General features: G+C 41.8%; 1 protein-coding gene across 1 annotated transcript in view; it reads right to left on the reverse strand.

Annotated features, from left to right (window-relative positions):
• Positions 1 to 1,704: 1,704 nt before the first annotated feature.
• LOC106578801 (calpain-2 catalytic subunit) overlaps positions 1,705 to 27,611 on the reverse strand; it is a 34,805-nt gene continuing 8,898 nt past the window's right edge. The window contains exons 4-22 of the mRNA XM_045702295.2: positions 25,292 to 25,410; positions 24,711 to 24,844; positions 18,638 to 18,806; positions 18,472 to 18,555; positions 17,806 to 17,891; positions 17,177 to 17,251; positions 13,215 to 13,375; positions 12,205 to 12,374; positions 10,998 to 11,090; positions 10,609 to 10,727; positions 7,695 to 7,731; positions 7,487 to 7,552; positions 6,847 to 6,904; positions 6,679 to 6,743; positions 5,511 to 5,579; positions 5,177 to 5,255; positions 4,104 to 4,220; positions 3,033 to 3,091; positions 1,705 to 2,226 (exon numbers count right to left, since the gene is read on the reverse strand). Of these exons, the coding sequence (XP_045558251.1) occupies positions 2,203 to 2,226; positions 3,033 to 3,091; positions 4,104 to 4,220; positions 5,177 to 5,255; positions 5,511 to 5,579; positions 6,679 to 6,743; positions 6,847 to 6,904; positions 7,487 to 7,552; positions 7,695 to 7,731; positions 10,609 to 10,727; positions 10,998 to 11,090; positions 12,205 to 12,374; positions 13,215 to 13,375; positions 17,177 to 17,251; positions 17,806 to 17,891; positions 18,472 to 18,555; positions 18,638 to 18,806; positions 24,711 to 24,844; positions 25,292 to 25,410 (1,784 nt within the window). The 3' untranslated portion in view covers positions 1,705 to 2,202. The remainder of the gene's footprint in view (positions 2,227 to 3,032; positions 3,092 to 4,103; positions 4,221 to 5,176; positions 5,256 to 5,510; positions 5,580 to 6,678; positions 6,744 to 6,846; positions 6,905 to 7,486; positions 7,553 to 7,694; positions 7,732 to 10,608; positions 10,728 to 10,997; positions 11,091 to 12,204; positions 12,375 to 13,214; positions 13,376 to 17,176; positions 17,252 to 17,805; positions 17,892 to 18,471; positions 18,556 to 18,637; positions 18,807 to 24,710; positions 24,845 to 25,291; positions 25,411 to 27,611) is intronic.

Raw genomic sequence — 27,611 nt, forward strand, 5'->3', positions numbered from 1 at the left:
CTCAAGAGATTAATGTTGCACTGAAGCAAATCTAATATCAATTAACTTTGATTCTTTCTCAGACAAGAGACAAGAGAGACATTAAAGGTATGTTTGTGATGTTTTTCTCATCCTCAGGACAGGTAAAGAAGGAACAGGTGAATTTAGAGACATAACAGAACAGGTAGAGAAAGAACAGGTAAATATAGAGACATTACAGGACAGGTAGAGAAGGAACAGGTAAATATAGAGACTTTACAGGACAGGTAGAGAAGGAACAGGTAAATATAGAGACATTACAGGACAGGTAGAGAAGGAACAGGTTAATATAGAGACATTACAGGACAGGTAGAGAAGGAACAGGTAAATATAGAGACTTTACAGGACAGGTAGAGAAGGAACAGGTAAATATAGAGACATTACAGGACAGGTAGAGAAGGAACAGGTAAATATAGAGACATTACAGGACAGGTAGAGAAGGAACAGGTAAATATAGAGACATTACAGGACAGGTAGAGAAGGAACAGGTAAATATAGAGACATTACAGGACAGGTAGAGAATGAACAGGTTAATATAGAGACATTACAGGACAGGTAGAGAAGGAACAGGTAAATATAGAGACATTACAGGACAGGTAGAGAAGGAACAGGTAAATATAGAGACTTTACAGGACAGGTAAAGAAGGAACAGGTAAATATAGAGACATTACAGGACAGGTAGAGAAGGAACAGGTAAATATAGAGACATTACAGGACAGGTAGAGAAGGAACAGGTAAATATAGAGACATTACAGGACAGGTAGAGTAGGAATCAGGTAAATATAGAGACATTACAGAACAGGTAGAGTAGGAACAGGTAAATATAGAGACATTACAGGACAGGTAGAGAAGGAACAGATGAGTAGGTAAATATAGGCCTACAGTTTGGACAGGAATGTACAGAGCAGGGCTGAGCCCCTAATGTTATGAAACTCTGGTGATGCCCCTGGGCAGAACAAACTTTAACTTGTACCTTTTTTTTATGCTGATTTGAATGTCATTGAGAAAACAGAAAGGTTTCGTACTGTATTTTTTCCCGGGAACATCCTTTCTGAATTTCAAAATAATCCAATAGGTAATCATCCCGTTTTTCTAAAGTGTCTGTAATCCGATTACAATATTTTTTGCTGGTAATGTAACTGACTACATTTTTTTTTTACATTTTTGCAATCAAATTAAATCTAATCAGTTACTCTCCAACCCTGAATAGATGGGAGGGGTTGAGGGAAGAGATGTTTCCACCCCTAGCTAGCATAGGTACATGTAAGGTTCAGCCTGATGCCTCTTAAGGTCATACTATGACCTATCAATGGTAAAATACAATGACCTATCAATGGTAAAATACAATGACCTATCAATGGTAAAATACAATGACCTATCAATGGTAAAATACAATGACCAATCAATGGTAAAATACAATTACCTATCAATGATAAAATAATAAGCACAGGATGTTTAAGGAAATATATGGAACATTTTCTATAAATGTGTGCATAACTACCTTTGTAACATTTACAAATGTGGTAGTAATCATTTATAAATGGTGAGCTAACTGTTTGTAAATGCCCTTATAAATGGTTATAAATTGTTACCAAGAATTGTGCACCTTATTTTGTGTGGATGATCAGTTTTCTAGTGTGGGAACAGATAATCAGTCCTTTTTAAATAGAAAAACAAACACCCGTACAGCGATCACATTTTTTTAATAGTTCATTAAAGTCCCATACAGAATGAGCAAGTATTTATGAGTAACCATATTCAAATAGTGCAAAACTAGAACTTGAAATGTTACTACTTGAAATGTAATTATAAAACGAAATCTTTAATCTCAAAACCATGATCTATTTTATAGCATTCAGCTGTCACGGTCACTACTGGGAGAGTCTAGTTGATTCACTACTGGCGTTGGGGAGTCTAGTTGATTCACTACTGGCGTTGGGGAGTCTAGTTGATTCCATCCTGGCGTTGGGGAGTCTAGTTGATTCCATCCTGGCGTTGGGGAGTCTAGTTGATTCCCTCCTGGCGTTGGGGAGTCTAGTTGATTCCATCCTGGCGTTGGGGAGTCTAGTTGATTCCATCCTGGCGTTGGGGAGTCTAGTTGATTCACTACTGGCGTTGGGGAGTCTAGTTGATTCCCTCCTGGCGTTGGGGAGTCTAGTTGATTCCATCCTGGCGTTGGGGAGTCTAGTTGATTGCCAGGCACAGCCACTGGAAAAAGAAAACAAATCCAGTCAGACAGACAAACAAACAAACAGACACACTGTACAACATACTCCACAAGCTGGGTGAACAGTAGAGAAAACGCTGACGAAGACTGTTGCTAAAACACATCTCTTCTTTGACGTCTGGTTCTTCAGAAGACATTCAAACCTTACAGGTTGTTCCTTTAACAATATGGCAGTGAGTACAGGTTGTTCCTTTAACAATATGGCAGTGAGTACAGGTTGTTCCTTTAACAATATGGCAGTGAGTACAGGTTGTTCCTTTAACAATATGGCAGTGAGTACAGGTTGTTCCTTTAACAATATGGCAGTGAGTACAGGTTGTTCCTTTAACAATATGGCAGTGAGTACAGGTTGTTCCTTTAACAATATGGCAGTGAGTACAGGTTGTTCCTTTAACAATATGGCAGTGAGTACAGGTTGTTCCTTTAACAATATGGCAGTGAGTACAGGTTGTTCCTTTAACAATATGGCAGTGAGTACAGGTTGTTCCTTTAACAATATGGCAGTGAGTACAGGTTGTTCCTTTAACAATATGGCAGTGAGTACAGGTTGTTCCTTTAACAATATGGCAGTGAGTACAGGTTGTTCCTTTAACAATATGGCAGTGAGTACAGGTTGTTCCTTTTTTCCAGTATATGCGTTTTGAACCCAGCACCCAAATCCTATCTGTTACTGTAAACGTTCAAGTTTAGCACGCCAATTCCTCATTCTATGAACAATGGTGACCAACATATTGAGTTAATGAAACCACAGTACTACATAATGAAATAGACAAACAGAACTACATACTTGGGACACATCCAGCTCAATCTTCCCAGAGGCGTTGGTATCCAGAGTTTTAAACATCTCTGGTTGGGATTCAAAACAGAAAGAGGTTATTAATCCAATGCAATATTCAATGAATTGATCAATTATCAAACCAATTCACTAATCAGTCAAATTCAAATTATTGAGCTGCTGAGACATACTGTTCAAAGATCTATATCATCTATATGGTTTGGAGGATGTTCCAGGATGCCAAATGTTTGCAGGATGTCCCAGGATACCAAACATTTGTAGGACGTTCCAGGATGCCAAACATTTGTAGGATGTTCCAGGATACCAAACATTTGTAGGATGTTCCAGGATGCCAAACCTTTGCAGGATGTTCCAGCATACCAAACATTTGCAGGATGTTCCAGGATGCCAAAACTCTTGGAGGATGTTCCAGGATGCTAAACATTTGCAGGATGTTCCAGGATGCCAAACATTTGCAGGATGTTCCAGGATACCAAACATTTGCAGGATGTTCCAGGATGCCAAAAATGTGCAGGATGTTCCAGGATATCAAACGTTTGTAGGATGTTCCAGGATGCCAAACATTTGTATGATGTTCCAGGATACCAAACATTTGCAGGATGTTCCAGAATGCCAAACTTTTGCAGGATGTTCCAGGATACCAAACATTTGCAGGATGTTCCAGGATACCAAACATTTGCAGGATGTTCAAGGATGCAAAACATTTGAAGGATGTTCCAGGATGCCAAACATTTTCAGGATTTTCCAGGATGCCAAAACTTTTGGAGGATGTTCCAGGATGCTAAACATTTTCAGGATGTTCCAGGATGCTAAACATTTTCAGGATGTTCCAGGATGCCAAACATTTGCAGGATGTTCCAGGATACCAAACATTTGCAGGATGTTCCAGGATATCAAACATTTGTAGGATGTTCCAGGATGCCAAACTTTTGCAGGATGTTCCAGGATGCCAAACTTTTGCAACCAAAATTTCCATACGGGGATAATAAATTCATAATCTTATATTCTCTATTTGCATCCCAATGTTGATGGAAGAGTTGCGTTATTATTGAATTGACTTACTGAAGAGCATTTCAACTCTGATGAGACAGTCCACGAAACAGTGAAAGTCGATGGCAAAGTGGGCGCTGGCATAACGATTCACTATGACCTGTAGCACTGCACTGTTGATGTGGAAGCCTGAGGAAAATGACACAATCATAGAAATACAATGAATAGATTATATTAATATGGACATAACATTCCACATACAGTAACCATCCCAGTAACCATCTAGAGCATTGGTTCTCAACCTATAATGACCTATCTACAGGGGAGTACCTGGCCCATCTACAGGGGGTTCCTGGTCTATCTACAGGGGGATCCTGGCCCGTCTACAGGGAGTACCTGACCTATCTACAGGGGGTTCCTGGCCTATCTACAGGGGGTACCTGGCCCGTCGACAGGGGTTATTGACCTATCTACAGTGGGTTCCTGGCCTATCTACAGGGGGTACCTGGCCTATCTACAGGGGGTACCTGACCCGTCTACAGGGGGTACCTGACCCGTCTACAGGGGGTACCTGACCTATCTACAGGGGGTTCCTGGCCTATCTACAGGGGGTTCCTGGCCCATCTACAGGGGGTACCTGGCCCATCTACAGGGGGTACCTGGCCCATCTACAGGGGGTACCTGGCCTATCTACAGGGGGTACCTGACCCGTCTACAGGGGGTACCTGACCTATCTACAGGGGGTCCCTGGCCCGTCTACTGGGGGTACCTGACCTATCTACAGGGGGTTCCTGGCCCATCTACAGGGGGTACCTGGCCCATCTACAGGGGGTACCTGGCCCATCTACAGGGGGTTCCTGACCTATCTACAGGGGGGTACCTGACCTATCTACAGGGGGTACCTGGCCCATCTACAGGGGGTACCTGACCTATCTACAGGGGGTTCCTGGCCCATCTACAGGGGGTTCCTGACCTATCTACAGGGGGTTCCTGGAAAGATTTAAGAAAATAATGATCAGTTGCACATGAGGGCAGTGGTGTAGGACTCACAGCTCCTGCAGCCCCCACAACCCCGAAACCCCCACAGCCCCCACACCCCCCACAACCCCCGCAGCCACCGATCCCCCCAAAAACGTGTATGTTACCTGCTTCTGTCAGAGCACCTCTCATCTCATGTGAACTCATAGTTCCAGAGCGGTCTGAGTCGTAACTCTTGAAAATTTCCTTAAGATACCAACCACAGCATGATGTCGAATCAGAACAGAGAAACATATATTACACAGTTAATACATACTGGGGGGAAATCCTAAATATGAACTTCTATTTAGTCACATTTTCCCTTAGTCATGCACTGATGTCAATGGAAATTAGGATTCACCCAAGGGTAGGTAGTAGACTCATCACAGAATATTTTAGTAAACTCAATCATACATAATCTAGTGAGACCTGTACACAAAAAAACACCTTCAGCATTCATACCAAGTATTTCTGGATCTTCATCCAAAGCATGTGGAATTCAACCAGTCCCAACTTGGAATTTCCATTTTTCTGGAGACAGACAGATGTCAAGGTTTGTAACCTAAAGGTACAGGAAGTTCTCAAACAGATGTCACTATGTGTGGTATGACTCATGTATATATTGATTGGTTCAAATATACATCAGGCATCATATGAACAATTTACTCCCTCTTGTACAAAATGTAGAAAATGTTTAGTCTGGTCCCAGATCTGTTTCTGCTGTCTATACCATAGGAGTTGGCAAGACAGCAGAAACGGGAGCATTTTTTAAATTGAACCTTTATTTAACTAGGCAATTATTTACAATGACAGCCTACCCCAGCCAAACCCTAACAATGCTGGGCCAATTGTGCACCGCCCTATGGGACTCCCAATCATGGCCAGTTGTGATACAGCCTGGAATCAAACCAGGGTCTGTAGTTACACCTCTAGCACTGAGGTGCAGTGCATTAGACCGCTGCGCCACTCGGGAGCTCTCGAAAGGTTACTTTATTTTGTATTTATATTTGTATTTGCCAAAGCAGCAGCTACTCTTCCTGGGGTCCAGCAAAATTAAGCCAGTTTATACAATTTAAAAAAAATTACAATACATTCACAGATTTCACAACACACTGTGTGCCCTCAGGCCCCTACTCCACCACTACCACATATCTACATTACTAAATCCATGTGTACGTATAGTGCATATGTTATTGTGTGTGTGTGTGTGTGTGTGTGTGTGTGTGTGTGTGTGTGTGTGTGTGTGTGTGTGTGTGTGTGTGTGTGTGTGTGTGTGTGTGTGTGTGTGTGTGTGTGTGTGTGTGTGTGTGTGTGTGTGTGTGTCCGTGTGTGTGTGTGTGTGTGTGTGTGTGTGTGTGTGTGCATATATGTGCGTATGCGTGCGTGTCTGTGCCAATGTTTGTATTGCTTCAGTAGTCTTATTGAACCCAATGACCATAGGAGTTGGCAAAACAGCACGAACAGATCTAGGACCAGGCTAGTCTTATTGACCCCAATGACCATAGGAGTTGGCAAAACAGTACAAACAGATCTGGGACCAGGTTAGAAAACTGCATGGAGCAGTACAGATATTTGTGAAGGTGTCAAATCAAGATATAAAGGAAATAGCTTTTGTAACTGTAAAGGATACATCTAGAAGACTGACAATGTGACGTCCAGTTTCAAGACTAAAACCTTCTGTCTTGATATCGGCCCCTGGAAACAATTAGGATAATATAATTAAGTTGAATAACATTCATTCTAAGGCTCGTTACATACTTGTATAATTATTTTAGAATGTTATTTAAAATGTCTTTACTTTTAGCGAAAACTTTGTTCAGAATTTCAACAAGTTGGAAGACAGTCACCTCTCCGTCCTGTTCAGGAAATAGAACATAGACATTTTGTCACACAAATCAGTCAACTCAGTTCATTATTGTATGTAAAGCAGTCAATTCAGTTCATTATTGTATGTAAAGCAGTCAGCTCAGGTCATTATTGTATGTAAATCAGTCAGCTCAGGTCATGATTGTATGTAAAGTGGTCAGCTCAGGTCATTATTGTATGTAAAGTGGTCAGCTCAGGTCATTATTGTATGTAAAGTTGTCAGCTCAGGTCATTATTGTATGTAAAGTGGTCAGCTCAGGTCATGATTGTATGTAAAGTGGTCAGCTCAGGTCATGATTGTATGTAAAGTGGTCAGCTCAGGTCATTATTGTATGTAAAGTGGTCAGCTCAGGTCATGATTGTATGTAAAGTGGTCAGCTCAGGTCATGATTGTATGTAAAGTGGTCAGCTCAGGTCATGATTGTATGTAAAGTGGTCAGCTCAGGTCATGATTGTATGTAAAGTGGTCAGCTCAGGTCATGATTGTATGTAAAGTGGTCAGCTCAGGTCATGATTGTATGTAAAGTGGTCAGCTCAGGTCATGATTGTATGTAAAACCAGAGGGAACTTACATTGCCGGCGATCTGCTTGAACATTTGCTTGAAATTGGGATCCACATCTTTCTCTGCCACTTTAATCTGGAGAATAGATGTTGATCAATGAACATATTTTGCATATATTATCTCAAAAAGACAGGCAGGAAAACAGTCGTTCTGAATAGATTAACAATAGACTTTGGAATAAATAAGGGAACAACTAAGGAGTAGGTCAACAGCTTACCTCCTTCACCACTTTAGCAGCCACCGATCCCATTTCACTGGAATGACACATTTAGTTTTAGTTACACACTTTATCCACTAGGCGGCGGTATCAGCTAGTAAAGAAACAGATCGTTTTAGTTACACTCTGTATCCACTAGGTGGGGGTATCAGCTAGTAAAGAAACAGATCGTTTTAGTTACACTCTGTATCCACTAGGTGGGGGTATCAGCTAGTAGAGAAACAGATTGTTTTAGTTACACTCTGTATCCACTAGGTGGGGGTATCAGCTAGTAGAGAAACAGATAGTTTTAGCTACACTCTGTATCCACTAGGTGGCGGTATCAGCTAGTAGAGAAACAGATTGTTTTAGTTACACTCTGTATCCACTAGGTGGGGGTATCAGCTAGTAAAGAAACAGATTGTTTTAGTTACACTCTGTATCCACTAGGTGGCGGTATCAGCTAGTAGAGAAACAGATCGTTTTAGTTACACTTTGTATCCACTAGGTGGCGGTATCAGCTAGTAGAGAAACAGATAGTTTCAGTTGCACTTTTTATCCACTAGGTGGCGGTATCAGCTTGTAGATGAACAGTGCTATCAGAATCCATTGCAAGCTGTTAAAAATTGTAATGACCAACATCCTCCACATATTGGCCCTGGCCAGAAACAACCTGTAGCCCCTTCCCCTTAGCCCCTCCTCCTAGGCACTTCATTAAATAACCCCTTATCCCATTCCCCTAGGCACCTCATGGAACAACCCCTTAGCCCCTTCCCCTAGGTACTTCATTGCCAATTCCTAGCTACTTCCTTTCCCTAGGCATTTCATTGGCCTTCCGTAGGTGAACATCTAGCTATATTGGTTACCTCATCCTTTCAGAAGTGTGTAGGGGTTAAGGCCTAGGAGCTGTTTCTAGACAAGATCATAGTGTCTAGGAGGTTAAGGACTAGGAGTTGTTTCTAGACAGGACCATAGTGTGTAGGGGTTAGGGGTTAAGGACTAGGAGTTGTTTCTAGACAGTACCGTATTAAGGACTAAGAGTTGTTTCTAGACAGGTCCATAGTGTGTAGGGGTTAAGGACTAGGAGTTGTTTCTAGACAGGACCATAGTGTGTAGGGGTTAAGGACTAAGAGTTGTTTCTAGACAGGATCATATTAAGGAATAAGAGTTGTTTCTAGACAGGATCATAGTGTCTAGGAGGTTAAAGACTAGGAGTTGTTTCTAGACAGGATCATATTAAGGACTAAGAGTTGTTTATAGACAGGACCATATTAAGGACTAAGAGTTGTTTCTAGACAGGATCATATTAAAGACTATGAGTTGTTTCTAGACAGGATCATAGTGTCTAGGAGGCTAAGGACTAGGAGTTGTTTCTAGACAGGATCATATTAAGGACTAAGAGTTGTTTCCAGACATGATCACAGTGTCTAGGAGGTTAAGGACTAAGAGTTGTTTCTAGAAAGGATCATAGTGTCTAGGAGGTTAAGGACTAGGAGTTGTTTCTAGACAGGATCATATTAAGGACTAAGAGTTGTTTCTAGACAGGATCATAGTGTCTAGGAGGTTAAAGACTAGCAGTTGTTTCTAGACAGGATCATATTAAGGACTAACAGTTGTTTCTAGACAGGACCATATGAAGGACTAAGAGTTGTTTCTAGACAGGATCATAGTGTCTAGGAGGTTAAAGACTAGGAGTTGTTTCTAGACAGGATCATATTAAGGACTAAGAGTTGTTTCTAGACAGGACCATATTAAGGACTAAGAGTTGTTTCTAGACAGGATCATATTAAAGACTATGAGTTGTTTCTAGACAGGATCATAGTGTCTAGGAGGCTAAGGACTAGGAGTTGTTTCTAGACAGGATCATATTAAGGACTAAGAGTTGTTTCTAGACATGATCATAGTGTCTAGGAGGTTAAAGACTAGGAGTTGTTTCTAGACAGGATCATATTAACGACTAAGAGTTGTTTCTAGACAGGACCATATTAAGGACTAAGAGTTGTTTCTAGACAGGATCATATTAAGGACTAAGAGTTGTTTCTAGACAGGATCATAGTGTCTAGGAGGTTAAGGATTAGGAGTTGTTTCTTGACAGTGTCATATTAAGGACTAAGAGTTGTTTCTAGACAGGACCATAGTGACTATGAGGTTAAGGACTAAGAGTTGTTTCTAGACAGGATCATATTAAGGACTAATAGTTGTTTCTAGAGAGGACCATATTAAGGTCTAAGAGTTGTTTCTAGACAGGATCATATTAAGGACTAAGAGTTGTTTCTAGACAGGACCATAGTGTCTGGGTGGTTAAGGACTAGGAGTTGTTTCTAGACAGGATCATACTGTGTAGGGGTTAAGGACTAAGAGTTGTTTCTAGACAGGACCATAGTGTCTAGGAGGTCAAGGTCTAGGAGTTGTTTCTAGACAGGACCATAGTCTGTAGGAGGTGAAGGACTAGGAGTTGTTTCTAGACAGGATCATAGTGTGTAGGGGTTAAGGACTAAGAGTTGTTTCTAGACAGGACCATAGTGTCTAGGAGGTCAAGGTCTAGGAGTTGTTTCTAGACAGGACCATATTAAGGACTAAGAGTTTTTTCTAGACAGGACCATAGTGTGGAGGAGGTTAAGGACTAAGAGTTGTTTCTAGACAGGACCATAGTGTCTAGGAGGTCAAGAACTATGAGTTGTTTCTAGACAGGACCATATTAAGGACTAAGAGTTGTTTCCAGACAGTACCGTATTAAGGACTAAGAGTTGTTTCTAGACAGGACCATCGTGTGTAGGGGTTAAGGACTAGGAGTTGTTTCTAGACAGGCCATAGTGTCTAGGAGGTTAAGGACTAAGAGTTGTTTCTAGACAGGACCATAGTGTCTAGGAGGTTAAGGACGGGGAGTTGTTTCTAGACAGGACCATAGTGTGTGGTTAGAGGTGCACGGACGTACCTGGTGGCAGCATGTTTCTCCGAGAACACTCTGAGGATGAAGCTGCCGTTCTTGTGAGGCTGGAAGGTAGAGGGGATGATAACATACGCACCGGGGGGAAGGCAGAAACGGTCACACACCTACAGAAAAACAAATCAAACTTGAATTAAAGTTAAATTGTAGATTAAGGTTTTAGGATAACATCCTAGTTCCCTTCAATGATGAAGTAAGGTTTTAGGATAACATCCTTGTTCCCTTCAATGATGAAGTAAGGTTTCAGGATAACAGCCTAGTTCCGTTCTATGATATTTATTCTTGACGTGTTTCGGAAGCAAGCTCCTTCAACTCAAAACATTTTCTCTTGAAGGTGTAATTAAAATTGTAACCCACTTTACAAGCGACCGACCTACCTCTCTGGTGTTAATGAAGGTGCTGCTCATGGCCACGTGTTTTTGTCTCAGCAGCACGTCTGGTCCCAGGTGGATGTTAGATTGACCCTTATACTGAGGAAGTGGAGGGAAGGGGAGAGAGATCGCTACCTGTGTCCTCAGACAAACATTCATCATGGGGGCAATTCATGTGAAAATATATCAATAGAAAACTGATAGACAATTCAGATAAAGAGATAGACAGAGAAATCAACCATGGTTTACCAACCACGAGTGATACAGAAATAAGATATTGTAGGATATCGTATAATGCACAGAGCAGGCAGCCTCATTACAGACTGAATTGGATTCATTTATTTGCTTGAATTGATTGATGAACACAAACCTCATTAGGAACCTGTAAGAGAAAAGCAGGAACAAGAGTTGTAAATCATCATAGATGAATCCTGTTGAATTATATTGACATTATATTACCTACATGTACATATTACCTCAATTACCTCGACTAATCTGTGTCCCCGCACATTGACTCTGTACTGGTACCTCCTGTATATAGCCTCCACATTGACTCTGTACCAGTACCTCCTGTATATAGCCTCCACATAGACTCTGTACCGTAACACCCTGTATATAGCCTCCACATAGACTCTGTACCGTAACACCCTGTATATAGCCTCCACATTGACTCAGTACCGGTACCCCCTGTATATAGCCTCCATACCGGTACCCCCTGTATATAGTCTCGCTACTGTTATTTTACTGCTGCTCTTTAATTACTTGTACCTTTTATTTTCCATTTTTTACTTTACAGTTATTTTTCTTAAAACCCCTTAAGGGGTTAAGGGCTTGCATTTCACGTTTTTTTTATTTTACCTTTATATAACTAGGCAAGTCAGTTATGAACAAATTCTTAACCCACAGCCTAGGAACAATGGGTTAACTGCCTTGTTCAGGGGCAGAACGACAGATTTTTACCTTGTCAGCTCGGGGATTTGATCTTGCAACCTTTCGGTTACTAGTCCAACACTCTAACCACTAGGCTACCTGCCGCCCTACTGTAAGGTCGACACTTGTTGTATTCGGGCGCATGTGACAAATACAATTTGATTTGATTGGATTTGATTTGATATTAACAGAACAGAGTATGATGGAGCAGAATAGTTGATTGATGATCTATGCTTCATTTGGAGCGAGGGGCCTAATTAATAAATATTGGTGTAATACATACCGCATAAATGGCGAACCCGATGGCACTGAGGTCTTCTCCCATCTGGCGGTTGCGCCGTCCATCTTTCTGCATCAGGCCCACCAGGAAAGTGCAGCCATCCTCACCATCCAGAGGGTCATCGTCTACATCCTCCAGACACACCAGAAACTGGGGGTTGGAGCAGAACGTGGCTGGAAGGAAACCACACAGAGGGAAATCAGTGCCCCTGAAGCAGTTTAGGGGTTAAGTGCCTTGCTCAAGGGCAAAACGAGAGGAAATGGCATCTAGGATACATCGGAATTTAACCCAACCAGTGAAAGACTCTTTCATACTCATTCTGTAGTATGGGGGCTTGAAATAAACATGAACAAAATCTCCAAAAACACTCAAATATACTGGAACAAAAATATAAACGCAGAATGCAACAATTTAATAGATTTTATTGAGTTACAGATCGTATAAGGAAATCAGTCATTTTGTATGATTCAACCGGTTTCCCCGGACCAGCTGTGCTATTCTCCCACCAATATCCAGCAACTTCACACCGCCATTGAAGAAGAGTGGGAGAACATTCCACAGGTGACAATCAACAGCATGAGCAACTCTATGCAAAGGAGATGTATCACGCTGCATGAGGCAAAATGGTGGTTCACCAGATACTGACTAGTTTCTAGGTATCTGTGACCAACAGATTCGTATCTGTACTCCCAGTCATGTCATCCATAGATTAGGGCCTAATGAATTAATTTTAAATGACTGATTTCCTTATATGAAATGTAACTCAGTTAAATCGATTAAATTGTTGCATGCTGCGTTTATATTTTTGTTCCAGTATATTTGGGTGTTTTTGGAGATTTTGTTTGTGTTTATTTCGAGCCCCCATAATGCAGAACGAGCATGAGGAAGTCAAGTCAAGCAAAATCGCAAAACAAAAGTCTCCAGATGCTTTTATAACATGGCTTTTACTGTACTGTACATCTACAGACGGTCAACAACTTCTCCTTTAAACTATTCAGACTTGTTGGATGTACCTGGATGGTTCCTGCAGCCTCCAGCGGTAGACCCTGTCCTCCACATGCCTTTGTACTGGTAGTGGTTCCAGTGGCCCACCTCATCACTGGTCAGTGTGTCCGGAGTCAGGTTACAGATCTCCAGCTTGGAGAACTGACGCGTAAAGTCTGAATAGGACATCCTGGAGACAGAGAGACAGAACATAGCCTGGATGAACTAGACTTAACACTGTACAGACCATGGTTTCACTTCAAAACAACAGTGAAATAATTGGGGATGCCAAGCTAAGAACTGCCTCACAATGTCTGAGTGGAAAATCCTGGAGATTCTAGTGGAAACACTTCAGCAAGGCGTAAGCCGATACGCGTTGGTGTATTTCCATAATGATTTAGTTCACACAATAGAGGCTTTTTAACTTTCAAACCCACACAAGTGCCTGATTTTAATGCCACTTAGCAACCAATTGTGGTTATAATTTTTCCTTTTGTTTTTCTACAGATGCTGTATCTTAATTTGATCATCCTGTTGATCAGGCAGGAAATGCAAACGTGTAGTATTTTCTAGGTTTAAAAAGGCTTCTAGAGTTTGTAATTTCCGCTTTAAAATGTCAAAGTTGATTTGCCCTAACTAAAAATATATCAAGCCCTACACCATTGTTATTATAATTCACATTTCCTGTTGCCGTAGGATTATTTTCCTGCTGTTAGCAGGCTGGCTCAAATTAAGATCCTACGTCAGTAGTAGTATTCCTCTGAAACAGCACCTGTGGTTGTCTTGAATGTTTAAATGTTTTATGTGGCTCAGTTGGTAGAGCGTGGCACTTGCAGCACCAGGGTTGTGGGTTCAATTCCTACGGGAGACCAATGCGGAAAATGTATTCACTCACTTCTGTAAGTCTCTCTGGATAGAAGCGTCTGCTAAATGACTAAAATGTAAATGTACATTTAAGCAGGAAGTCAAGCTGAGACCCCGGGTCTCTTTTGCAGAGGAGCCCTGCATGAACATATCTATATACGCATCAATTACACTATATATAGCCTATCTATATACACATCAATTACACTATATATAGCTATCTGCCTATCTATATACACATCAATTCACTATCTATATACACATCAATTACACTATACACATCAATTACACTATACATATCATCTACACATCAATTAGACAATACCTAGCCTATCTCTATACACACCAATTACACAATACATGAAAAGCAAAACACAGTCATATGAAACAAATACCAACTCCAGCAACTTCAAGGAGTTTTGGAGATCATTCCACAGGAGATGCGCAAAACAACTAAAAGCAGATTCATCTAACTGGGTGGTGATTGAATGGATCTCCAGGGTTAGCCATCCCCGAGTCCAGGTCTGGTAACTGGGTGGTGATTGAAGGGATCTCCAGGGTTAGCCATCCCTGAGTCCTGGTCTGGTAACTGGGTGGTGATTGAAGGGATCTCCAGGGTTAGCCATCCCTGAGTCCTGGTCTGGTAACTGGGTGGTGATTGAAGGGATCTCCAGGGTTAGCCATCCCTGAGTCCTGGTCTGGTAACTGGGTGGTGATTGAAGGGATCTCCAGGGTTAGCCATCCCTGAGTCCTGGTCTGGTAACTGGGTGGTGATTGAATGGATCTCCAGGGTTAGCCATCCCTGTGTCCTGGTCTGGTAACTTATACCTCTGAAGGTTAACAATGAGGTAAGGTATGGTGGAAGTTAATGCAAGAGGCTCTTTATACACGAAAAGAGCGCAATGCATCGATCTATGCAACTTCAAAGAGGGCCAGCCTACTTTCTGATACAAAATACAGTGTTTTGTACTGAACCTATCACCTGTAATAAAGCGCAATGCGCTATGATAAACTGCATCCAATGGCTTCAATAAAGTGGCAGCTGCATTCATGGAGACATATCGCAATAGTCATATAGACATATCATCACCATCGTCATATAGACGATATCCCCATAGTCAGTAACCGTATGTTGACTGAATGATTTGTTTTCTGTTATTTTTAATTCTTAATTTGTTATCCAACTCATTAACAGGCTTATTGAAAGATTGCTTTTCATCAATCCTGATACCCAGATATTGTTAAGCGGGGACACGATCAACGAGGGCACCATCCAAACTACGTATGCATAAATCATCAGATACATTTTTTTTACGAGATTTTGGAAAATAACATTACCAATTTCAGTTCAACAAATGCTTTCTGCAGAGCAATAAAGGTTGATTAAAGCATAAAAACATAATTGAACACCATTAGGAAATATACAGTGTGTTCTGTCCTTTAAATCATTTTTTACACCAGCTACCCACAGCCTGACCAATTTATAAAAGCCTCTGAATAAGTATTGAGTGGTCCACAGTGCGAAGGCTTTAGACAGGTCAATAAAAAGTGGCCCACAGTGCTTCCTCTTATCCAATCAATTACAAACATAATTTAAAACCAAAGAAGTAACAGAAATGGTGCTATGACCTACTCTGAAACCTGACTGGTGTAGATTTAGGTCTAAAGTAGTACACTACTACCTTATAGACCCTGGTCTAAAGTAGTGCACTACTACCCTACAGTCCCTGGTCTAAAGTAGTGCACTACTACCCTATAGACCCTGGTCTAAAGTAGTGCACTACTTAGTATACATTTAAGTTAAAAAAGGATCTAAGTTTAGTATTTACACAATTATTTAGGTCACAGGGGTCACCACCTTTGTGAAGGAGGAGTGTATGGGCTGCCTTCCAGACTCTGATGATGGTTCCAGAAACCATTGTAATGTAAAACATTTGTGTTAAAGATTCTGCAATCACAGGAGCAGAAAGCTGCAGCAAGAAAGGATCAAGCAAATCAGCCTCAGTGTATTCTTTTAGAACATAACAAGTAGAACGTTGTTGAAATGAAAACAAAGATTTACTAGAAGTTGAACTTCCATCGAAACAACTATAAGAGTCTAGGAGAGGGGCAGGCACTCGATTTATTAAACCACCATTTCATTTAAATAAAAAGCTTTCCGAGATCAAACGCTGATCAAGAGCATCACTTATCTTACATTTCTCAGTAATCATGCCAGAGTCTGACACAACTTTCTTATGCAGGGAAGGAGAGGACTTTCTACGCTTCAGTGCATTAAATGTTGCACAAAATTTAGACGGATCCTCAGCAGAGTCTGAGATAGAACATAGAAAGTAGCTAGATTTTGTTTTGTTGATTGAGGATGAACATGTACTTCTCAATTGCCTGAAAAGCTGTCAATCAGCTAAAGAGTAAGTATTTCTATTCTTGGCCCAGGCCTGATTTCTCATCATAAAAAGATCTGAAAGTTCTATAGAGAACCAAGGATTTGTTCTCTTTTTTACTCAAAGGCTTTTAAAGGGTGCGTGTTTGTCTGCCAGAGAGATACAAATAGATGAGAACAATTCTGAAGGGATCCTGCTACTTATTTTTCTTCAAATATCTCAGTAGAATTGACAGGACTTGGAGGGAACCCCACACAGAAGAATTAAAATTACAGAACAGAACTGGGAGGGAACACAGAAGAATTAAAATTACAGAACAGAACTGGGAGGGAACATAGAGGAGTTAATAGAACATAACTGGGAGGGAACACAGGAGAGTTAATAGAACAGAACAGAACAAATGCTCTATTATACATCTGTAGACATCAACTGGACTTAATGATATGTACTGAATACATAATGCTATTGTGCAACTTGCCCATAAGTTGGCCGTAGGTAGAACAGGGTGTCAGACCCTTGTATACAAATTAAATAAATATATTGGCACAAAGACAGACCAGGGGGTCACAGATAAAAAATAAATACATATCTGCTAAGACTTTTTTGAAACCCCCAACTCATAACGCCTTCATGCCAAACGTCTTTTTTAACCTGTTATTAAGCTTCATAAATGTGTCATCACTTATGAGAAGGAAAACTCTTAATGACACAGTGACATCCCCAAAGGGCAGTGACCGACTTACCAGAACTCCCCATCCTCAGCAACATGATCCAGCTTCAGTTTCTCGTCGGGACGGACATATTTCCATTCACTGGAACTGATAAAAGGGATACACCAGTCAGTGTAAATAGTGTTTTTTTTGTACAGGTGATCATAGTCTATGCTGTATGCAGAGAGCTATTCTACCCTACCAAGCAAAAAGGCAGGAGCTGCTCATAGCGTGGAACTGAGAAAAATGTATTTTATTTACTTTGGTTTCACAGTAACTTTATGCAGTTACTGCTAACATAACCTCCATGATCTCCAAAACACAATACAATAGAGGCAGGATACTTGTCCACATGATTAAGCATGTATTTAATGTAGCAAAAAATGACATTAACTCATTTTGGACCAATTTAGCAGTTACTGCCTTTTTGCTTCGGAGGGCAGTTTTCCACTCTCAATATTGTTTGGTGTAGGTCTACCGTGTGGACACAGTGGGCATATCATAGCCTGGTCCCAGACCTGTTTGTGCTGTCTTGACAACTCCTTTGGTGACAATGAGCATAGAAGTTGACAAGACAGCACAAACAGATCTACGACCAGGCTGTAGAGTTTGTCAGTAGTCTATTTCAGAGTGCTGTTTGGAAGTCACCATCATTCCCTCACCCATCACTCCAGGGCCCAGTCCACTCCACCTGTCCCCAGGGGTTCCTGATGCGAATCAGCTGGACCGGGTCTCCATGGAGATGGACCTGGATTGACGACAGGACTCACTTACGCCTGTGGTCTTATTAACACTCTCAGTACTGTGTTTTTCCCCCATATTTTTGTGGTTTTACTGAAAGGGTAGGACAGTCAAGGGAAGACAGAAAAGGTAGAAGTGCCCATCAGAAAGACAGATGAACCTGAGGTTAATGCCCATCAGAAATCAGATGAACCTGGGGTTAGTGCCCATCAGAAAGACAGGTGAACCTGGGGTTAGTGCCCATCAGAAAGACAGGTGAACCTGGGGTTAGTGCCCATCAGAAAGACAGGTGAACCTGGGGTTAGTGCCCATCAGAAAGACAGGTGAACCTGGGGTTAGTGCCCATCAGAAAGACAGGTGAACCTGGGGTTAGTGCCGATCAGAAAGACATAAGAACCTGGGTTTAGAGGCCATCAGAATGACAGATGAACCTGAGGTTAGTGCCCATCAGAAAGACAGATGAACCTGGGGTTAGTACCCATCAGAAAGACTTAAGAACCTGAGGTTAGTGCCCATCAGAAAGACAGATGAACCTGGGGTAAATGGTGCTAGTACAGTGCGGACACTATGATATGTAGGTACTTTACCTCTTCAGCACCAGTGACAGAGTATGCATGTCCCTTCACCAGTTTAAGAGCTGTCACTGCCTCTGTCTCATAGGAATTGGTGATCTGAAAATAAACAATTGTGATGTTCGTATCTAAATCAATCAATCAAACAATCAACCAATGTAAATATCTAAATTCAACCTACATCAATGGAACAGCCCAGTAGAGAGCCCAGCCCCAGAGCCTTCTCCATGATCTTGAAGAGGTGAGGAGGAGCTTTGTCCAACTGGTATATCTCTGCTATCCCTCCTGTGAAGTCCTCAAAACCTTCAATGGTGGAGCCACCTGACAGAGACTCATAGCATCCATTCAGCCTGAGAGAGAGAGATAGACAGCGAGAGAAAGAAAAACAGAAAGAGGGACAGAAAGAGAGAGATAGACAGCGAGAGAGAGAAAAACAGAAAGAGGGACAGAAAGAGAGAGATAGACAGCGAGAGAGAGAAAAACAGAAAGAGGGACAGAAAGAGAGAGATAGACAGCGAGAGAGAGAAAAACAGAAAGAGGGACAGAAAGAGAGAGATAGACAGCGAGAGAGAGAAAAACAGAAAGAGGGACAGAAAGAGAGAGATAGACAGCGAGAGAGAGAAAAACAGAAAGAGGGACAGAAAGAGAGAGATAGACAGCGAGAGAGAGAAAAACAGAAAGAGGGACAGGAAGAGAGAGATAGACAGCGAGAGAGAGAAAAACAGAAAGAGGGACAGAAAGAGAGAGATAGAGAGAGAGAGAGAGAAAAACAGAAAGAGGGACGGGAGAGAAGAGAGAGAGAGATGGACAGACAGGCAGACAGGCAGACAGGCAGACAGGCAGACAGGCAGATAGGCAGACAGGCAGATAGGCAGACAGGCAGATAGGCAAATAGGCAGATAGGCAGATAGGCAGGCAGACCATTAGAAAGAAATGGCATGCAATATATTCAGTGACATACAGTGAGGTCCAACAAGTATTGGGACAGTGACAAGTTTGTTGTTGTTTTGGCTCTGCGCTCCAGCATTTTGGATTGGAAATGATATAATGACTATGAGGTTAAAGTGCAGACTGTCAGCTTTAATTTGAGGATATTTTCATCCATATCGGGTGAACTGTTTAGAAATTACAGCACTTTTTGTATATAGTCCCCCCATTTAAGAGGACCAAAAGTATTTGGACAAATGTACTTACGCGTATTAAAGTAGTAAAATGTTTAGTATCTGGTCCCATATTCCTAGCATCCAATGATTACATCAAGCTTGTGACTCTACAAAAGTTGTTGGAGGCATTTGCTGTTTGTTTTGGTTGTGTTTCAGACTATTTTGTGCCCAATTGATATTAATGGTAAATAATGTATTGTGTCATTTTGGAGTCACTTTTATCGTAAATAAGAATAGAAGATGTTTCTAAACACTTCTACATTAATCTGGATTCTACCATGATTACGGCTAGTCCTGAATGAATTGTGAATAATGATGAGACACAAATATCAAAAGTGCTTTAATTTCTAAACGGTACACCCGATATGGATGAAAATATCCTCAAATAAAGCTGACAGTCTGCACTTTAACCTTTTAGTCAGTGTATAAGTTCAATTCCAAAAAGCTGGAGTACAGAGCCAAAACAACAAACAATGGGTCATTGTCAAAATACTTTTGGGACCTCACTGAGATCTATGTCATCTATCTATGACATTTTGTACATTCTTTATTTCACCTTTATTTAACCAGGTAGGCTAGTTGAGAACAAGTTCTCATTTGCAACTGTGACTTGGCCAAGATAAAGCATAGCAATTCGACACATACAACAACACATAGTTACACATGGAATAAAGAAAACATACAGTCAATAATATAGTAGAACAAAAGAAAACAAAAAGACTATATACAGTAAGTGTAAATTAGGTAAGTTAAGGCAATAAATAGGCCATGGTGGCAAAGTAATTACAATATAGCAATTCAACACTGGAATGGTAGATGTGCAGAAGATGAATGTGCAAGTAGAGATGGGTGCAAAGGAGCATGATAAATAAATAAATACAGTATGGGGATGAGGTAGGTTGATAGATGGGCTGTTTACAGATGGGCTATGTACAGGTGCAGTGATCTGTGAGCTGCTCTGACAGCTGGTGCTTAAAGCTAGTGAGGGAGATATCCTGTTGGGGCTCGGGGGCAGTATTGAGACATTTTGAAAAAAATATGTGCCCATTTTTAACTGCCTCCTACACCAACTCAGAAGCTAGGATATGCATATTATTAACACATTCGGATAGAAAACACTCTGAATTTTCTAAAACAGTTTGAATGGTGTCTGTAAGTATAACAAAACTCATATTGCAGGCAAAAACCTGTGAAAAATAGATCCAAAAAAATTTGAATTTTGTGACTGTACTATTTAGTGTCATTGTTTTATAGATACCATAGTGAGAAAGGATTCATTTCGCAACACCTACGGCTTCCACTAGATGTCAACGATCTTTATAAAGTTGTTTGAAGCGTCTATGATAAACAGAGAGCAAATTAGAATCCAAGGAAGTTGACATGTCATCACTTCATTTTTTTGCGCCTGCGCATAAATCTGAGAAACGTGAGTTTGTCATCATTTTTTATCTAGACATAGGATAGGTTGTGTGAAAATATTACTGATGTTTAACGTTAAAAATGGACCAAAAGATTAATGCTAAACAACATTTGACATGTTTGAACGAACATAAATAGATTATTTACTAGGTTTTTTTTAGCTTTTCGGCGTGATTTTACCAGCCCCCCAACCACGTTTTGTGGGAGCATAATGAACGCTAAGTACTTGGTGTTATTTGGACATAAATTATGAACTTTGTCAAAAGAAACCACATTTGTTCCGGACCTGGAATGCCTTCCGGACCTGGGATCCTGCCTTCTGATGGAGATAATCAAAGGTAAGGGGGTATTTACAATGTTATTATCGATTTTAGATGATGCTAACTGTATAGCATAGCCTGTTGTTCTTAGCATAGCACCCCGTTTATTGCAAAATGTGATTTCCCAGTAAAGTTATTTTGAGATCTGGCCATTCGGTAGCAATTACGAGATGATAATATATTATTCTTTGAATGACAATATTATAATTTACCAATGTTGTCGAATAGTAATTTTGTTATGTTCACCGGAAGCATTTCAGAGAAGAAAAAAATCTGAATTTCACGCTACTGTAAAATGCTGTTTTTGGATATAAATATGAACTTGATGGAACAAAAAATGCATGTATTGTATAACATAATGTCCTAGGAGTGTCATCTGATGGAGATTGACAAAGGTTAGTGCATAATTCTAGCTGGTTTCTGCTTTTGGTGACGCCTGACCTTGAATTGAAAATGGATGTTTGTACTTTTGTGGCTATGTACTGTCCTAACATAATCTAACTTTATGCTTTTGCCGTAAAGCCTCTTTGAAAATCGAACAATGTGGTTAGATTAAGGAGATGTTTATCTTTTAAATTGTGTAAAATAGTTGATGGTTTGAGAAATTGAAATTATTAGATTTTTGATGTTTTGAATTTCCAGCCTTGTTAGCAATCCCGACTCGGGGTTCATTGCTAACCTGTAGCCCCAACAGGATATGAGTCTCCAGCTTCAGAGATTTTTGCAGTTCGTTCCAGTCATTGGCAGCAGAGAACTGGAAGGAAAGACGACCAAAGGAGGAATTGGCTTTGCGGGTGACCAGTGAGATATACCTGCTGGAGCGCGTGATACAAGTGGGTGCTGCTATGGTGACCAGTGAGCTGAGATAAGGCGGGGCTTTACCTAGCAGAGACTTGTAGATAACCTGTAGCCAGTGGGTTTGGCGACGAGTATGAAGCGAGGGCCAAACAACGAGAGCGTACAGGTCGCAATGGTGGGTAGTGTATGGGGCTTTGGTGACAAAACGGATAGCACTGTGATAGACTGCATCCAGTTTGTTGAGTAGTGTTGGAGGCTATTTTATAGATGACATCACCGAAGTCAAGGATCGGTAGGATGGTCAGTTTTACGAGGGTATGTTTGGCAGCATGAGTGAAGGATGCCTTGTTGCGATATAGGAAGCCGATTCTAGATTTAATTTTGGATTGGAAATGCTTAATGTGAGTCTGGAAGGAGAGTTTACAGTCTAACCAGACACCCAGGTATTTGTACTTGTCCACGTATTCTAAGTCAGAGCCGTCCAGAGTAGTGATGCTGGACGGGCGAGCAGGTGCGGGCAGTGATCGATTGAATAGCATGCATTTAGTTTTACTTGCATTTATGAGCAGTTGGAGGCCACGGAAGGAGAGTTGTATGGCATTGAAGCTCGTCTGAAGGTTAGTTAACACAGTGTCCAAAGAGGGGCCAGAAGTATACAGAATGGCGTCGTCTGCATAGAGGTGGATCAGAGAATTACCAGCAGCAAGAGCAACATCATTGATATATACAGAGAAAAGAGTCGGCCTGAGAATTGAACCCTATGGCACAGCCATAGAGACTGCCAGAGGTCCAGACAACAGGCCCTCCGATTTGACACACTGAACTCTATCAGAGAAGTAGTTGGTAAACCAGGCGAGGCAATCATTTGAGAAACCAAGGCTGTCGAGTCTGCCAATAAGAATGTGGTGAGTCGAAAGCCTTGGCCAGGTCGATGAATATGGCTGCACAGTAATGTCTCTTATCGATGGCGGTTATGATGTCGTTTAGGACCTTGAGCGTGGCTGAGGTGCACCCATGACCAGCTCTGAAACCAGATTGCATAGCAGAGAAGGTACGGTGGGATTCGAAATGGTCGGTAATCTGTTTGTTAGCTTTCGAAGACTTTAGAAAGACAGGGTAGGATAGATATAGGTCTGTAGCAGTTTGGGTCTAGAGTGTCACCCCCTTTGAAGAGGGGGATGACCGCGGCAGCTTTCCAATCTTTGGGAATCTCAGACAATACGAAAGAGAGGTTGAACAGGCTAGTAATAGGGGTTGCAACAATTTCGGAAGATCATTTTAGAAAGAGAGGGTCCAGGTTGTCTAGCCCGGCTGATTTGTAGCGTCCAGATTTTGCAGCTCTATCAGAACATCAGCTATCTGGTTTTGGGTGAAGGATAAATGGTGGGGTTATTGGCGGGTTGCTGTGGAGGGTGCCGGGCAGTTGACCGGGGTAGGGGTAGCCAGGTGGAAAGCATGGCCAGCCGTAGAGAAATGCTTATTGAAATTCTCAATTATAGTGGATTTATCGGTGGTAACAGTGTTTCCTAGCCTCAGAGCAGTGGGCAGCTGGGAGGAGGTGCTCTTATTCTCCATGGACTTTACAGTGTCCCAGAACTTTTTTGAGTTAGTACTACAGGATGCACATTTCTGTTTGAAAAAGCTAGCCTTAGTTTTTTTAACTGCCTGTGTATATTTGTTCCTAACTTCCCTGAAAAGTTGCATATCACGGGGGCTATTCGATGCTAATGCAGAACGCCACAGGATGTTTTTGTGCTGGTCAAGGGTAGACAGGTCTGGAGTGAACCAAGGACTATATCTATTCCTAGTTCTACATTTTTTGAGTGGGGCATGCTTATTTAAGATGGTGAGGAAGGCACTTTTAAAGAATAGCCAGGCATCATCTACTGACGGGATGAGGTGTATTTGGAGGGCGAGTTAGTTAGGATGACATCTATGAGGGTCCCCGTGTTTACAGATTTGGAGTTGTACCTGGTATGTTCATTGATAATTTGTGTGATATTGAGGGCATCAAGCTTAGACTGTAGGATGGCCGGGGTGTTAAGCATGTCCCAGTTTAGGTCACCTAGTAGCACGAGCTCAGAAGATAGATGGGGGGCAATCAATTCACATATGGTATCGAGGGCACAGCTGGGGGCAGAGGGAGGTCTATAGCAAGCGGCAACAGTGAGACACTTGTTTCTGGAAAGGTGAATTTTTAGAAGTAGAAGCTCGAATTGTTTGGGTACAGACTTGGATAGTAGTACAGAGCTCTGCAGGCTATCTTTGCAGTAGATTGCAACACCGCCCCCTTTGGCAGTTCTATCTTGGCAGAAAATGTTATAGTTAGCGATAGAGATTTCAGGCTCTACAGTGAAATAAGACAGTAATCACTAACCAGGACAGTAATGGACGAGGCATATTGATATTAGAGAGAGGCATGCGTAGCCAAGTGAACATATGGGGCAAGTGAGTGGTTGGGCTGACTGGGGACACGGCGATTCATAAACCATGTATGTATTACGGTGCTGTATCTTAACATAAACCATGTATGTATTACGGTGCTGTATCTTACTTGGCGTAGGCCTTCTCCAGCAGGGCGCTCCAGAACTCAGAGCCCTCGGCTGAGTGAACAAACAGCAGCTTTCCATCTCTAGTGGGCAGCCGGTCATCAATCACCACGTCCACCCACTCACCAAACTGCCAGAACTGAAGAGGACCACAACAGACAACATTCCATAGAATGTCTCAACATGTCATAAAGAGAGTGAATCACATGGCAGAACATGGGGAAACATGCGAGACACTATAACCGTCTCTAATCCTAGAAACAATTTAACTTCCACAGGTGTAAAGTAGGCGTAAAACAAGCCCCCTATGACAGAAAAATAAAGAAAAATGTCACTAAGGATCTTGGAAAAACATCTGACTTGTACTTGTCTTTCTCACACTAGCAATGACTGACATACTGTATGTGACTGATTAATCTACCTTAGTTGAATGCAAGTTGCCCCAGGATACGAGTGTCTGCTAAATTAACAATATGTAAATGTCAATGAATGGAGAGTGTTGAGGATTGGGAATAACTACATGTTAAAACCCTTGACCCCTAACCCCTGACACCTAACCCCTGACCCCTGTGCCCTGACCCCTGACCTGGAAGTGAAAGATGCCAGCGTAGCGGTCAGTGAAGCTCTGTTCAGGAGGAACGACCCTAGCCAGCACGCTCTCATCCAGGGTCAGTGATGCAATAGCAGCCAGCAGCCAACAGTCACCTGTAATACACACACACACACACACACACACACACACACACACACACACACACACACACACACACACACACACACACACACACACACACACACACACACACACACACACATATATATATATTATACGTGTGCCAGACTTGTAATACTGTATGCAATATTCAGAGACACACTCGTCTGGTTCTGCCAGATTACCGCATACAACAAACATCCTGTTTTGTCACAGTTACAAACCTGTAACAGTGGAAACATCTTAGCGATATTGACACAACAGGGAGGGAACCCCACACAGGAGAGTAAATACAACAGGTTTTTTTATCTCTTTGGTGCTATTTTCATAAAGTATGTGGTGAAGTTTTAACACTCTACGTACACAACTCGAAACTGATGGCACTTGTAACGCAGCAGGTCTCATATTCAAGACTATTTTATTGTGAATTAATTGTGTTTTCTTCACCACACAATCATTGATCCAAAATATAAGTTTACTGTGAAATATCATGAGAACATTGATTTAATCACCAAAACACTACATGATGATATCTTCTCAATTGAGTTGTTCTAACAACCTGTCACGCCCTGACCTGAGAGAGACAGTTTATTTCTCTATGTTGTTAGCTCAGGGTGTGGGGTGGGCATTCTATGGTTTATATTTCTACGTTTTGGCCAGGTATGGTTTCCAATCAGAGGCAGCTGCCTATTGTTGTCTCTGATTGGGAACCATACTTAGGCAGCCCTTTTCCCCTCCTTGAGTTGTGGGATCTTATTTTTGTACTGCTTTGTAAAGCCTGCAAGACGTGACGGTTGTTTTAACATTGTTTATTATTTTGTTTAAGTGTTCTGATTTAAAATAAATTCAAGATGAACACTTACCACGCTGCACCTTGTTCTACTCCTTTGGACAACCGTTACACAACCAGTTAAACCAATAGCAGAAAATACAAGAAACAGCTTTATAAATTGTCATTTGAATGTAGTATGTTACAGTACTGTCAATTACAATATATTACCCTGTTTTCACATCAGGCAATACACTGTTTTCACATCAAGCAATACACTTACACTAACCATTAAAATTGCCTGTCCACATCAAATGTCCATACTTTCTATCCCATACAGTATGTGATCAAAGGGTTGATCATTGAAGACATCTTTCACAATCCTTGATGGAAAACAAGCATGCATTGTTCAGATATATTTACAACATAGGGGTACTGTAATAGTTAATGTAATAGTTAATGAGGCTATATACAGGGGGTACCGGTACCGAGTCAATGTGCAGGGGTACATGTTAGTCCAGGTAATTGTGATAATACGTACATGCAGGTGGGGATAAAGTGACTATGCATAGATAATAACAGAGAGTAGCAGCAGCAAAACAAAAAGGGGGAGGCGGAGGGGTCAATGTAAATAGTCCGGGTAGCCATTTGATTAGATTTTCAGCAGTCTTATGGCTTGGGGGTAGAAGCTGTTCAGTAGCCTTTTGGACCTAGACTTGGCACTGCGTTACCACTTGCCGTGCGGTAGAAGAGAGAACAGTCTATGACTAGCCTTCCTCTGACACCGCCTGGTATAAAGGTCCTGGATGGCAGGAAGCTTGGCCCCAGTTATGTACTGGGCTGTACGCACTACTCTCTGTAGCACCTTGGCCGAACAGTTGCCATACCAGGCAGTGATGCAACCAGTCAGGATGCTCCCGATGGTGCAGCTGTAGAACTTTTTGAGGATCTGAGGACCCATGCCTCCTCTCCTAAGGAGGAATGGGCATTGTCGTGCCCTCTTCAAGACTGTCTTGGTGTTTTTGGACCGTGAGTGTTTGGTGGTGATGTGGACCAGAAGGAACTTGAAGCTCTCAGCTGGCTCCACTACAGCCCCGTCGATGAGAATGGAGGCGTGCTTAGCCGTCCTTTTCCTGTAGTCCACAATAATCTCCTTTGAATTGGTCGCGGAGAGGTTTTTGTCCTGGCACCACACGGTCAGGTCTCTGACTCTCTCCCTATAGGCTGTCTCATCATTGTCGGTGATCAGGCCACCGTTGTGTCGTCGGCAAACTTAATGATGGTGGTGGAGTCGTGCCTGGCCGTGCAGTCACGAGTGAACAGGGAGTGCAGGAGGGGACTAAGCATGCACCCCTGAGGGGACCCTGTGTTGAGGATCAGGGTGTGTTGTTGCCTACCCTTACCACCTGGTGGTGGCCCATCAGG

The sequence above is a fragment of the Salmo salar genome, chromosome 19 (assembly GCF_965601325.2).
Source record: "Salmo salar chromosome 19, fSalSal1, whole genome shotgun sequence".
Lineage (NCBI taxonomy): Eukaryota > Metazoa > Chordata > Actinopteri > Salmoniformes > Salmonidae > Salmo > Salmo salar.